Source organism: Drosophila busckii, chromosome 2R, assembly GCF_011750605.1.
Source record: "Drosophila busckii strain San Diego stock center, stock number 13000-0081.31 chromosome 2R, ASM1175060v1, whole genome shotgun sequence".
Lineage (NCBI taxonomy): Eukaryota > Metazoa > Arthropoda > Insecta > Diptera > Drosophilidae > Drosophila > Drosophila busckii.
The window spans coordinates 23,655,139-23,668,165 of NC_046605.1; the positions used below are offsets into that span (position 1 = coordinate 23,655,139).

The 13,027-nt window shown below is 37.2% G+C and overlaps 1 protein-coding gene across 2 annotated transcripts; it reads left to right on the forward strand.

Annotated features, from left to right (window-relative positions):
- The first annotated feature begins 7,574 nt into the window (after positions 1 to 7,574).
- LOC117134687 lies at positions 7,575 to 11,240 on the forward strand. 2 transcript variants are annotated; one of them, XM_033293187.1, is made up of 7 exons: positions 7,575 to 7,921; positions 7,974 to 8,092; positions 8,157 to 8,270; positions 8,328 to 8,572; positions 8,633 to 9,201; positions 9,261 to 9,376; positions 9,436 to 9,572. In XM_033293187.1, exons 1-7 carry the CDS (start codon positions 7,742 to 7,744, stop codon positions 9,485 to 9,487), a joined length of 1,395 nt encoding a protein of 464 aa, XP_033149078.1. In that variant the 5' UTR covers positions 7,575 to 7,741; the 3' UTR covers positions 9,488 to 9,572. The 2 variants fall into 2 exon arrangements, with proteins under 2 accessions (XP_033149078.1, XP_033149077.1); XM_033293186.1 differs by adding an exon at positions 10,041 to 11,240 and having other exon boundaries at positions 7,590 to 7,921; positions 9,261 to 9,981.
- The last annotated feature ends 1,787 nt before the right edge of the window (positions 11,241 to 13,027 follow it).

The window sequence follows — 13,027 nt, forward strand, 5'->3', positions numbered from 1 at the left end:
ATCTCTCTCTATGCACGTGCCTTCTGCACAGCTGCACTTACACTTACGTATGGTCTTTGTAACTTAAAAGTTTGATTTCGTTGGCTCACAACAATAAGATTAAATTATAAAATTGAGATTTGTTGTTGTATTATTTAGAATTAAATATAATTTTGGTTGTTTTTTTTTTAAATTTGTGCCCCGCACAGTGGTTAAAAATGTATTTCCAATCAGATAATTGTCAACAACTTTTATTTCAATTATAGTTAATTGAAAAAATACAAATAACTATAGTTATTCATTCAAAATCCATTATAAACTCTATAAAAAAATGTACTACATTTTTCAGAATGATCTAAAAATTAACTTACTATACTATAAAATGTTTTTATAATATAACATTATTGAATTACGATATAATATGAACAAACATCGGATGACTTATTTTGGCCAGAGACTCTTTTTGGTATATGTACATTTCTTTATTTCTTTCTTAGTTTATATTACATTTTAATTTTATCGTGTACCTCTCCTTCTAACCCTGTTTCAATTGTGTAATCTTCATCATATTCTTCAGCTGTTTAATTTTTATACAAATTTTAGGATGTCACTCCATCTTTGTGGCTAACACCTAAGTATATAGTTAGCGAATCCAAAAGACCGACATCTTCTGCTGGCAGACGCATCCATTTGGTATTTTTGTTTTGCAAAACAATTTTGGGTTGGAGTACACCCACGATTATAAAATTGCCACTGGCGTTTTGTTTTCGAGTTTATTATTTCCCTTGACGTGCCAATTTCTTAGCTCAAATCTGTACGACAATTTAAGTAAGAATTTAAAAATAGCGTAATCAACTCAAGAAGAGAACTTTATTGTTTTGTATTGTTTCGCATTTTAAGATTATTATCAGAATATTAAATATTCCTTCAATCTTCTCCAGCAACTATATAAACTCCGAAAAATATAAACCCCACAGTTTAGAGTGCAGTAAGAGTGTATAACTAGTGTAAACGCGAAAAGACACTTAGTGCGATGAAAACGCACTAAATATTTTATTTAGTTTATTGATAAAATAATAAAATGATTAAGTAATTAATAATATAAATAATTAAATATCAAAAACTAAAAGATGAATCATACGACATTCGCTAAGCAAAACAGCGCGGCAAGAAAACCCGGTCTCGCTTCAGCAAACAACGCGTACTCTCTCGTGCCGAGCCAACCAAAATACTCTGATCCAGACTTTTCAAAAACGTCAATTACCCCCTGACCTAAAATTCGACCACTTGCACTTACAAGGATGAGCTCGTTCTTGCTCTCCAGCTCTACCGTCTCAGGGCACCGAGTGCATTGAGCAAACATCGAACAAGCAAAGTTGGCAATTGGCCCCAAAAAAAATTGGCCGACACTCTCTCACCTACGACTAGCACAACAAGCTCTCTGACTACCTAAACATCAAGTACAACAACGACCGCAACGGTATCCCGCCCGCTATCAACCATCGTTGCAACACTCGCTCCCTAGTGTCATCGGCGCAAGAAAAGCCCCCTATGAATCAACAATCAAAACAAAAGCAACAAAAACCAACTCCTTGACCAACAACGCAAGCCCCGCTCGTGCAACTGATGGATCGCTACATTCAAATGAAACGGAAGCTAACCCCCCTAATGCCAAGAGCGAAAATGACCCCAGCAATATGAAAGCAGCTTCAAGCAAAAAACTTCACAACCAATAGATTTCAAATGCTAGCAGACAACTCAGATGATCTACCGGAAAGCGTTAAAAAGAAACCAAAGCCACCTCCGATATATATACGGAGGAAAAGTTCCCCCTGTGAGCAAAATTATAGAGCTCATGGACAACAACTCCACATATTCCCTTGTACCGGGGTTAATAATCGTTGAAACAAAGTTCAAACATATCAGAAGAAAGCTTAAGATATTATCCAAGCATCAAGCGACACTAAAAGCAATTTTTACACTACAATTAAAAACAAGTAAGGGCTTAAAGTTCTTAAAGGCATAAATCAGATGTAACACCTGCAGAAATAACTCAGCCTCATAAACTTTAACGCCAAAACAGTCTTCAACATTTAAACAAGGATAAGAAGCCCCAACCGCTCTTCTTGAAGCGAGCAACAACAATACTCTTAAAAAAACGAAGTGCACCCTATATACAAAACTTCATTTCTACTGCATCGCAGAATCACTGTAGAAGAACCACATAAACGCAACGCCCTGGACAATGTTATGAATTGTCAAGAATATGGCCACACAATGTCATACTGCACACTCCGCCCGCTGCGTATTGTGACAGCTTCACGATCCCCACACTGCCTAGCAAGCAAAGACGACTTACCAAAAGGTGCAGCAACTGCGGTGATAATCACAAGCTAACTACAGAGTTGCCCAATTATATAAGGAGCTAAAAGTCGAAATCCACCAGCGATCACCACGCCCGCTCCGAAATGTACGGCGTACCACCATCTAAAATCACACCAACGTCTCTTCTCGTCCGCAACCAGATCGTCGCTTGACTCCGGATCCTCAAAAGGAAAAATGTGACATTTCAGCGCTTTAAATACAGATTGAGCCCACTACGGCCAAATACATTCACCAAAAGCACCTACTCTTATATAAATATGGAAACCATTATCAGCCTGTGGAACACCAACAAAATAACCTAGGCACTGTTCTCTAGCCCGCAACAAAGCATTATGGAGTTCATGTCCTTCATGCGAACAACTATGCAAGATTTAATGCCTAATCAGAATCTCTTGATACAATTGTTAGTATCACACCAGTCCAAATAATCAATGCATCCTCTACGTATATCACGGAATGCTAATGCGTTCACAGCATAAAACATTGAAGTATCCTCAATTCCTGCATACAAACACATTGACGCATCTATTGTCAGAAACAATCTGCCAACAAATATAACTTTAATTTAAGAGGCTACACATTTTATGCAACAAACCATCCCGATCAAGGCACATGGTGGACTGTATCCTATCAGAAACCGTAATCAAAGCACACCGGACAGACTCGCAGAAAATTATTTACAAGCCACAACAATAAGAATAAAACTGGTAAACAACTTACTCTAGCCGCAGTATATTGCCCTCCTCGCTTCACCATAAATGAAGGAGAGTTCATGCAGTTCTTCGACTCATTAGGAGACCATTCATAGCAGCAGGAGACTACAATGCCAAGCACACACACTGGGGATCTCGCCTTGTGACTCCAAAAAGAAAGCAGCTCCATAATGCAATTATAAAAGCCAGCAACAAACTCGACCACGTCTCTCCCGGTAGACCAACATACTGGCCAACAGACCAAAATAAACTGCCTGACTTAATAGACTTCGCAATTGCAAAAAATATACCTCGAAACTTGATCAGTGCCGAAAGTCTCTCAGATCTGTCATCTGACCACTCACCCGTCCTAATTAATTTACTCTGTCATCCAGTAACTGATGATCAACCGCTTAGATTGACTTCACACAAAACCAAATGGATCTGCTATAGGAAATATATAAGCTCACACATTACGCTAAATCCTGTACTCAACGTTAAAGATGATATCGACAGCCTTATCAAAACAACTAGAGTCCAATTTTGTCACCGCAGCCGTATTGCAACTCCTCAAAACGCACAAGTGCCTTACACTCAAAAGGAAACAAATCAACAAATCGAGCACCTCGTTCTAGAAAAGCGACGCCTTAGACGAGAATGGCAGTCACAGGTCGCCATATGCACGTCAAAAGCTTAAAGACGCCACCCGCAAGCTTACCAAAGCGGTAAAACAACAAAGCAATATATGTACATCGCTACATCCAGCAACTATCATCCTCTTCTACGAAAACCTCACTGTGGGAAGCTCATCCAACTCTATGCCGCCAACAACTATGCTATAAAAACAACTACGCTGGCCCAGTACCCCGAAGACAACCAAAAATTCAACACCTTGAAAAGTTTCAGCCAATCCTCCACAAATTCATTCACAATACAACATTAACAAGTGACTCTCGCCCAACAAAGCCAATGGAAGTTCGCCCAAACGAAATGCACACATCATTCAAAAAATCAGTTTCGAACCGAAAAAATCACCAGGCTGCACCAAAATAACCCCAAAAAAATATTTAGCTCCCATATTGGCAGTTTGCCACCCCTCGCAACTCTGACAATGCCATCACAAGCTGTACTTCCAGAAGAGATGGAAAAAGTCAATAATAAGTAATGATACCAAAGCCAGGCAAAGATCACACAAATCCATCGTCCATCCAGACCCATAAGCCTACTATCATGCTTGTCAAAACTCTTTGAAAAATGCTTGCTGACTCGGAAAAATCCATATCTAAAAATCCATAACAAAATTCCATCACATCAATTTGCTTATCAACGCTCGGTCCTCTCTCATCCTTGAATATAAGGTCCTGCTTTACAAGTCCGTACTAACCCATCTTGACCTATGGCTCCCAACTATGGGAAACGCTACAATACAACATTGATAGTCCAAGAGTCCAGTCAAAATCCTTAGAAACATCACCGGGCACCGTACGTTCGAAACAAAACATACAAAAGATCTAAATATCAACCAGTCAGAGATGTAATAGCTGAACACAAGGTAAAATACTTCAGCAAGCTTTATTCGCATCCTAATCCCCTCGCGCGAGAGGCTAACAAGGCTGTGCAGCCGCTCCCGTCTTGCGTCGTAACGACCTACCAACCAGCGATAGAATCTAGGAACGTGCAATCCTAAAACAGTTTGAAAACTGTTAGATAATGTTTATTATAAGATGTGTATACTTATTGTTAGTCTCAATTAGAAGATTCAATAAAAACAGCACAGTTAAAAAAAAAAAAAAAAAAAAAAGTAATATTAAGGAGCTGGGTGGGCTTTGCTCAACATATTGGACACGCCACGAATTTTATAAAATTTTGCTTGATAGCAAGAAAATAATCAGATTTTTAGTCTGATGTCCAAGCTTTTATTTTTGTGATAATAAGAGACGTTAGTTCATTTAACGTGAGTAATTTTTTGACGTTGGCAAATTATTCGAATAATTATGGTTGACTCTTTTTTTCTGATCTATCATTTTTATGGCAATAATTTAGGTAAGAAAGGAATGCGAAGGAATGTCTGAAAGTATTTCGCAGACTTCCTCTTTTATTAATAGTTTTGCAAGGAAGCTTTATTTTCGGTCCATGCTATTCTAGTACTTAGGTCTACATTTTAATTTCAAAGCTATTTCTGCTATTTTAAAATATGGAGGGTAAATATCGCAAATATGTTGTTTACTTAATTGTAGCAAGCAATTTTCGATAAATAAAAACGAATGCCTTTTTGATGTAATTGACTTTAATGCAACCGAGTGCGTCGTAGCAAGTAGCTTACCAGCATCTGCATATCAGAGAACGGCAAGAGTGCACACACCCCTAAAAGACAACGCGTACACCATGGTAGTACTGACCACACATGCAATTACTCGTCAAAATATTTCTGCGTGCTTCTGTTTCGCTACCTGCTGCCAATGCAGACAGAGCGAGATAGCAAGCGATATTTTCTCTCGCTTATGCTTATATGCCAGCCGATCGATCTCGCGGACATTTCCTTTGCGCTTGCTTCGTTGTGGCTAAAAACACAACGGACCTTTTCTCGGATCTCTCTGGGTGTTTTGTGCGCCGCACAAGCAATTTTTTGTTGTGTCCGTGTGCGTATATTTTCCCGAGTTGTCATTGTGCGCGTATGGTCTCGCACTTGTTTTTTGTGTGTGCCACCATTGTGCTTAAAAAAAACCCACAATTGCCGTTCTCTGCTGCATATGCCATCATTTGACGACCTCCTTTCTGTAGGGATTATTTTCGTCAAAAAACCGTATATAGTATATTACATGGCGTGTTTTTGCTTAAATCGCTTTATATTTCGCCACCATCCTGGCAAATGTTTAACAATGTACTATATAGAATTGGCAATTTTGATTGATATTACTTGTTTATTGTTTTACCAACGCAATCTAATTTACATTAATAATTACCTTTACAAGAAATTTACATTACTTATCAGATTTTTGAATTTCTTATATCACAATAAAAGAATAACACAAACTTTCCAACTTTTTCCCGCTAATTTAACCACCCAGCAGCCTCTCAAGCAGTTGATTTTGTTACTCTCGCAACACTACAGGGTTGCGACCAAAAAGTATTTAAATTGCGGATTTTTTAATTTTAAATATGCACCATAACCGGGCTTTTTATTCATAGTGCTGTTGTCATTGCCTGCTTAACGCAAATTTATAACATTTTCTTATACTGTTTCAATGAAAGTATCAACCGGTATAGGGGGCTCTGAGCCATGATGGAATAAGTATACGTATACCAGGGGCATCCAAGCCCTATGCTCAGTATGCTCATTTGTTTTTGTAATTGCTCTTCAGTCTTGTCTTGTCTCGACTGCGCGAGCGTGGCAACGACACTTTCATGTGTTTGTTGTTGTGTCGAAGATTTTTTTTGCGAACTTTGTTGTTGCTTTGACGAAATGCGTGCACTTAAAATAAATTAAAACAGCTTGCACTGGACATACGAAATTATCGTCTGCGCATACTTTGGACAAGTAAGTGATGCCCAATTTCTTTTCAGTGTATGAAATAAAATTGAGTTACGGATCTTTACTTGGTTTAGTGTTTCAATTAGTGTATTGGTGATTTGCTCTTCCCTATGCAAGCGTTTGAGCGATGCGTCGATGTTTTATAAATACGATTTTAATTCGTACTAATATGGCAATATAAGATGAAAAATCATTTGCCCAATATCTACAAATTAAGCAAAGACAGTATCAAAATAGCTTCCTAGCAAATAAATGACCACAAAGCTGACCAAACAGTATATATAGATCGTAATTTATTTCCATTCCTTTTGAGCGTCGCTCAAGAGTTTTTTTCCTTCACCAAAACGCGACGCGAAAATCATCGCTTTTGAGTGTTCGTCTGAAATACCTTACAAGAAAAAAAATGTGTACAAATTAAAGATATTTTTATTTTTCTTCATCATCGCACTAGAAAAAAAAAAAAAACAATAAATATAAATAATATTAATAAATTGCGTTATTGTAAGCAAATTAGAAGTGCCTACTGAATCTGGAGACAACACTCATTAAATTAAATATATAGTAAATATTGACATGGGCTTATTATATATTATTGATCAATTTTATAGTTATAGAACTTATGTGCATGTTAATTATTAATGTTGTCATTTCCATGGAGTAGTTAATCGTTATAAATAAGAAAAATAAAAGAAATGTTAGCGTATATTAAATTTAAATTTAAAAAAAAATGAAGTGCGAATAATTCTTTCATATGGGGTGATTGCTTAAATGTGTGACTGGTAACAACTGGTAAGGAGCGCAGCGTACACCGTGTTTAGTGTTAGTTTTGTAAATGCATATAGTTTTGTAATGCCCGTAAATTTATTTTAAATATTTTTCTTCCCACCAAGGTCCTACCCGCCCGAAAAGATGATGATAGCTAGCCGCCAATACATGAACCAAAAAAAAAATTTATGATGTCAATATATACATACATATATTTACTAAATATTTAAACTATCGACTGTTGTAACTATCGATTGAAATAAACGAATCACAAGCAGCGACTACATTTTTTCGTTCAATTGAGCGTGTCGAACGATTGATATATTAATCGACAGCCGTAGAAGAAACATATAAATTAATGAAGGCTGATGTTAAAGTCTGAAAATCTATGGAGCCTGATTACCGCAGCTTCGGAGAGACATTTTCAGGAGTATCTTCGGATGATGATGACATATCCGTGGTTGACAGTTCCGATGAAGATAATGAGTTGCTACTATCTAATATGCATAAAAATAACAATGCACCGAAAATGCGAGCAAATTTTGTGAAATTGTTGTATGACAGAGAGGTGTTTACTTAACTGAAATGTTTGAAAAGTAATAACATATTGTACACTTTAGCGGACCGGATTTTTCTCTGGCAAATCGCGATCGAGCCGAATACAGGAACTTCCATACGAGAGGGTACCCAATAGGTTAAAGATATATCTAAAGGATACATTAAACAACATTGGTGAGGGGTAAGAGTTACCATGATGCTATGTTGCGAGCTGAACTGGCTAACACTTGGGTAAATGATTACAGGCATGTATTCATGGGACTTACAGCTTGTGGCCAATATATGATCAGCTATCGAGTTGTATGTAACGACAACACATCGCTCAATCATTATTCGTTTAATGTGGGTTACAAATATACGTAAGTATTAAAGTCTAATCTTGATAACTTGTAATACCCTATTTATTAATATTTCAGTCTATACCTTTGGATTTTTCAACCTCACAAAAAGTTGCGATACTGCTTCTCTCGCCGGCTTTTCGATGATCATGTTGTTGACAATTTAAAATCTGTTACAGTTACGCAGTGGAAAAATGCAGATAAACAAATTTTAGTGGTGCATGGAGCATCAATAGATGAGAGTGAAGAAAGCTATATAACATTTGTAAGAGTTCCTAAACTAGGCTGTGTGGAGTGTAAGAAAATAAACGACGACGGTCCTTGTAGGTATCTTATTAATAACAATTGGAAACATTAAAGACCTAATGTATATCCTCTATTAGATTCATTTTTCAAATCTCACTGTCTCAATTGCCATTTGACAGTTCACACTAAATATTCTTCCACTGAAACGGACCCACGTTTTGAACCAAATATTAATTTAATCTGCCCTGAGCGCATTATTATTATTGCTAATGGATTCATGCATATGTTGCGTATTGATATGGATACGCTGTCCACGTCCAGCACAAGCTGCGTACCACAGCAAAACCATAACCTTACGTCCACACAGCAGAACTTGATAATGCCACGACTATCACTGTCGTGCGAAGAAGAACGGTGCTCTGTACAAATCATTGCCTCTGACACTGGCTCTAATCACAGCGTTGTAGCGCGTATAATTGCTGATTTTAGTGATATTGAAACAGTGGACACTCAGCGCAGTAATTACAACCAGGAACAGAGCGTCTCTTATGATAAAGTGAATGTCGGATCCAAATGCAAGACTAGCATATCAATTACAACCAAAAATAGACTTGTAAGCAATGATTCTACACCAGAGGCCAAAAAAAGGAATCAACCCATTGTGACTAAGTCCTATAGAAACGGAATAACAACTATTGATATGGAAGTAAGTGTATAGAATCAATATTTTACTATAGAATCTCTCAAACTTATCTTATTTCTTAGCATAAAAAAATTTCCAATACCATCCCGGATAAATTGGGTACATACGAATTCTCCGAAGATAACGAAAAATGTGAAAAGATATCCCTGTTTCGAAAACGTCGTTTGGCAGATAAAAAGTATGAGTTTTCCGAAGACAACTCTGAGAATATTATACCGTTTACTAAAATTCGTTCAGCTGGACGCTCTACATTTGGCCCTTCCGTGTGCAGTTCCACGACTCAACGTAATCTACATCGATTTTCTCCCACAACGCATTTTTTCCACAATTCTCCTTGTGCTTCACCGTCCTCTTCGCCACATCCAACTCAAGCTACCCATACAGCTCCTTTGCATTTAGGATTCCGTTCGCCTCCGTCCAGTTCAAATTTGATGCGTTCGCCAAGTCGAAATGCCAATGGTTCAAATATAAACGTTCAAATATACACTCAAAAGTCACCACCTCTATCGCAGGCAACACAGCAGATGCTAAGCTACAAACCTCTTGGTCCTTTGGGTGCACTATCGCCATTGCAAGTTTCCATGGCAAAAAGATTCGAAATTGGCGGATCAATATCACCAAATGCAAGCTTATCTATTTTATCACCACGTAGAGATGAACAACGTATTGTCGAAATGCCAGTGCAAGGCGGAGTTATGCCTGAAAAACCTATATGTACCAAAAAATTGCGGCGTCGATATGTAGATGAGGATGATGCCACATCTGTTATTACAAGTGAAGAAGGTAAATTGATATTATTTTTATGCTTGTATATAAATTTACTACAATGTTGCTATAATCAGATGATTGCATTTCCCCTGGCTACCATACATCGCTGCCAATGGAAGTACATGGCTCATGTTATTCGGAAATGCAAATGATTTCGAATGCGTCGTTTCAACGCTTAAGTTGTAAAAGTGTTGTTATAACACAGCATTCGTTTGATCTTGAGACATTTACATATTATGTCATTAGTATGCTCTGTCAAAAGCATCAGAAGATTTACAATGTATTCTATGACTGGGCGTATGAAATTATTAATGTATGTCCACTCAGCCATACAATAAGCTGTTTACTTATGGCTCAATTCTCAGCCAGAGATCAAATGCCTACCACTCCTATAAATTGTTTATACTGCACTGGTTGTACGGGATGTGTATTTCACAATCGTCAATATGAATGTCGGATACTTTTTACATGGAATATGGATAGCGGTCAGTGGCAGGTACTCGATTATGGCGAGCTCAAAGAAATTAACGAGCTGTTTAGTCCACTTAAGCGACTAGGCAAATCAAGACTAACATTTGCACAGGTTGCTAGAAATATGGCTCAGGAAATTGCGTCTAGTCTTAATCGCTTGCCTGATTATACAAGCAATTTGCGTGTGCTTACGTCTGATATAAAAAAATCAAAATTATCTATTTGTGATTTTGATAACATGGTCGAATTTTATTTGAAGCGAAATAACTTTGAGATGATTTAAAAACACAAATAGCAGCTGTCCAAATATTTATAATTAAAGTACAGTCAAGGAAGTTTAATTTGCACATGCTTTAGACTTACTTTAGGCTTTTCTTTGATTGCGTTTAGTGATTCCGACTTTAACTCGTAAAATTAAATTTCTCAACCTGTTTCAACCTTACTTGTTAATTTTAGTAGTATGAAAACAGCTTAAAGGTGTAATACATAAAATTGATATCAAATAACATGAAAATAAATTCTTCTATTTTTATTAAATTAGTGAATTTAAATTACGCTGCAAGCATTTCCTCGCAAATTTTCGAGGTTCCACAGGACTTTGAGTGATTTCATTTTTATTTTTTTCGTAATCCATTTTAATTGTATTTATTATATGTAAGAATTTATGTTGTATGTCGAATAAAAAATGAATCTATGCATTTGAGTTTTGGCATGAAACAATAAAAGTAACTCAACAATTCTATGACAGTGGCACGCCTACCCTGACTGCGAAATCGAGATTAAACTATGTGGCACTATCGGACATGACCAGATTTCGAACTGATTTGCCCCGCTCGGCCGTTGAAGTAAAAATATGCGGAAGCGATTTCGGTGACACCCCTATTTATTTACTTTACTTTAACGATCGATAAGAATTGTATAAACAAAATCGTGACTTACCGACCTTTTTGCCGAGCATGCTCGTGCTCATCTCTAGTTTAGAACGGAACTACAGTATGCTGCGTGTGCATTGGTTCTTTTTATACAGAATTTATACATAACAGTTCTGTTGATATAGTATAAATCAGGGACCCTATGCTCAGTGTGCTCATTTGTTCTTGTAATTGCTCTTCAGTATAGGAAGAGCAAATGCGTGTATATATACGCGCTCCTTCCATAAGCCAATGCAAATTACACAAACAATTTTTCGAATTTTTTTTTGTCTCGCCTGTGCGAGCAAAGCGACAACACTTTCATGTGTTTGTTGTTGTCTTGTCTCGACTGCGCGAGCGTGGCTTTTGTTTAAAAAATTTGTTTGCGAACTTTGTTGTTGCTTTGACGAAATGCGTGCACTTAAAAAAATGAAAACAGCTTGCACTGGACATGCGAAATTATCATTGCCTGCGCAAACTTTGGACAAGTAAGTTATGCCTCAGTTTCTTTTCAGTGTATGAAATAAAATTCAGTTTAACGGCATATTTACTTGTGTTAGTGTTTTCGAATTAGTGTATTGGTGATTTGCTCTTCCCTATGCAAGCGTTTGGACGCCCCTGTTATAGATGTTCAGCCAGTTCAAAATAGCAGATGATGTTCTTACCGACGGTGATTGGTGACAACTATACAGCAAAATGCATAAAATCTAGAAATCTAAAACTTTCACCAAAATTCATATTATATAGGGTGGAGAAGCAAATTTTTAATATTTCCTGGGACATTCGGAAAATAGTACTTACCTCTCAATAAAAATGACTGGCAAAAGCATTATCAGATAAAACTATTAGACTTAAAATCTATTTTCTTCATGGTATCCAGTGGAAATGTATGTAACAGGGAGAAGGATTTTTTTTTTTTTTGTAAAAAATTTGTTTTCTGCTACCTAACAGGGAGAAGGAGGCGTGGCATAAAATATATATTCTTGGCCAGCAAGACAAACTGAGTCGATATAGTCATATCCATCCGTGCGTCCGTTTCGATATATGGGCAATCAAATAAAAGTTGTCCTATTTTCGAAGACATTCACGTATATTTTCGAAATAAATTTTTCCCCCTAGAAAATCAAAAAAAAAAACTGAAAAAAAATCAGCTTCGAACCCTTCCGATTGAGCGCTGATACATTCCACGCAAAATTATTCCGCGGAGCTTCCTGTGTCACAGCGTTTAATTGAAATTCAAGTGGCACATATTTTATAAGCATGATTTTTTCGAATTCACCATTCCATCGATTAGAAAAGATATTCATGACCATACAAATTGTTTAACTAATTTATTTAATATGAGTAAATAAAAAAAGTTTTTTTAAAAGGTTGTTTCGACCTGTACCCAGACAAGTACGATGGCAATATGCTCATGCAGATTAGGCAAGACTTTATGAACCTCACGTAGGTCAAAACCAGTCTCGAGATCGTCTTTCCACTAGTATATTGAAACCAGATAGTATACTCCAGCGAAGGATCTGCACTGGACCTCCTTAGTTTTCTGGCACTCATTGGACGTACGGTCGGAAATCAGATCACTTTTCCTGCCTGCCCTACCCGCCGACGTGTGGGTGCGCAGCTGATAATCGAATATAATCGATTACGATTATCGAAGTACCTTACTCGATGCGCCTGAA

Coding starts and splice junctions, on each gene's coding strand:
- LOC117134687 (XM_033293186.1), top strand. CDS start 7,742: ATGGAGCCTGATTACCGCAGCTTCGGAGAGACATTTTCAGGAGTATCT. Junction 8,093..8,156: donor TTAAACAACATTGGTGAGGG/GTAAGAGTTACC, acceptor AAATGATTACAG/GCATGTATTCATGGGACTTA. Junction 8,573..8,632: donor AATAAACGACGACGGTCCTT/GTAGGTATCTTA, acceptor ATCCTCTATTAG/ATTCATTTTTCAAATCTCAC.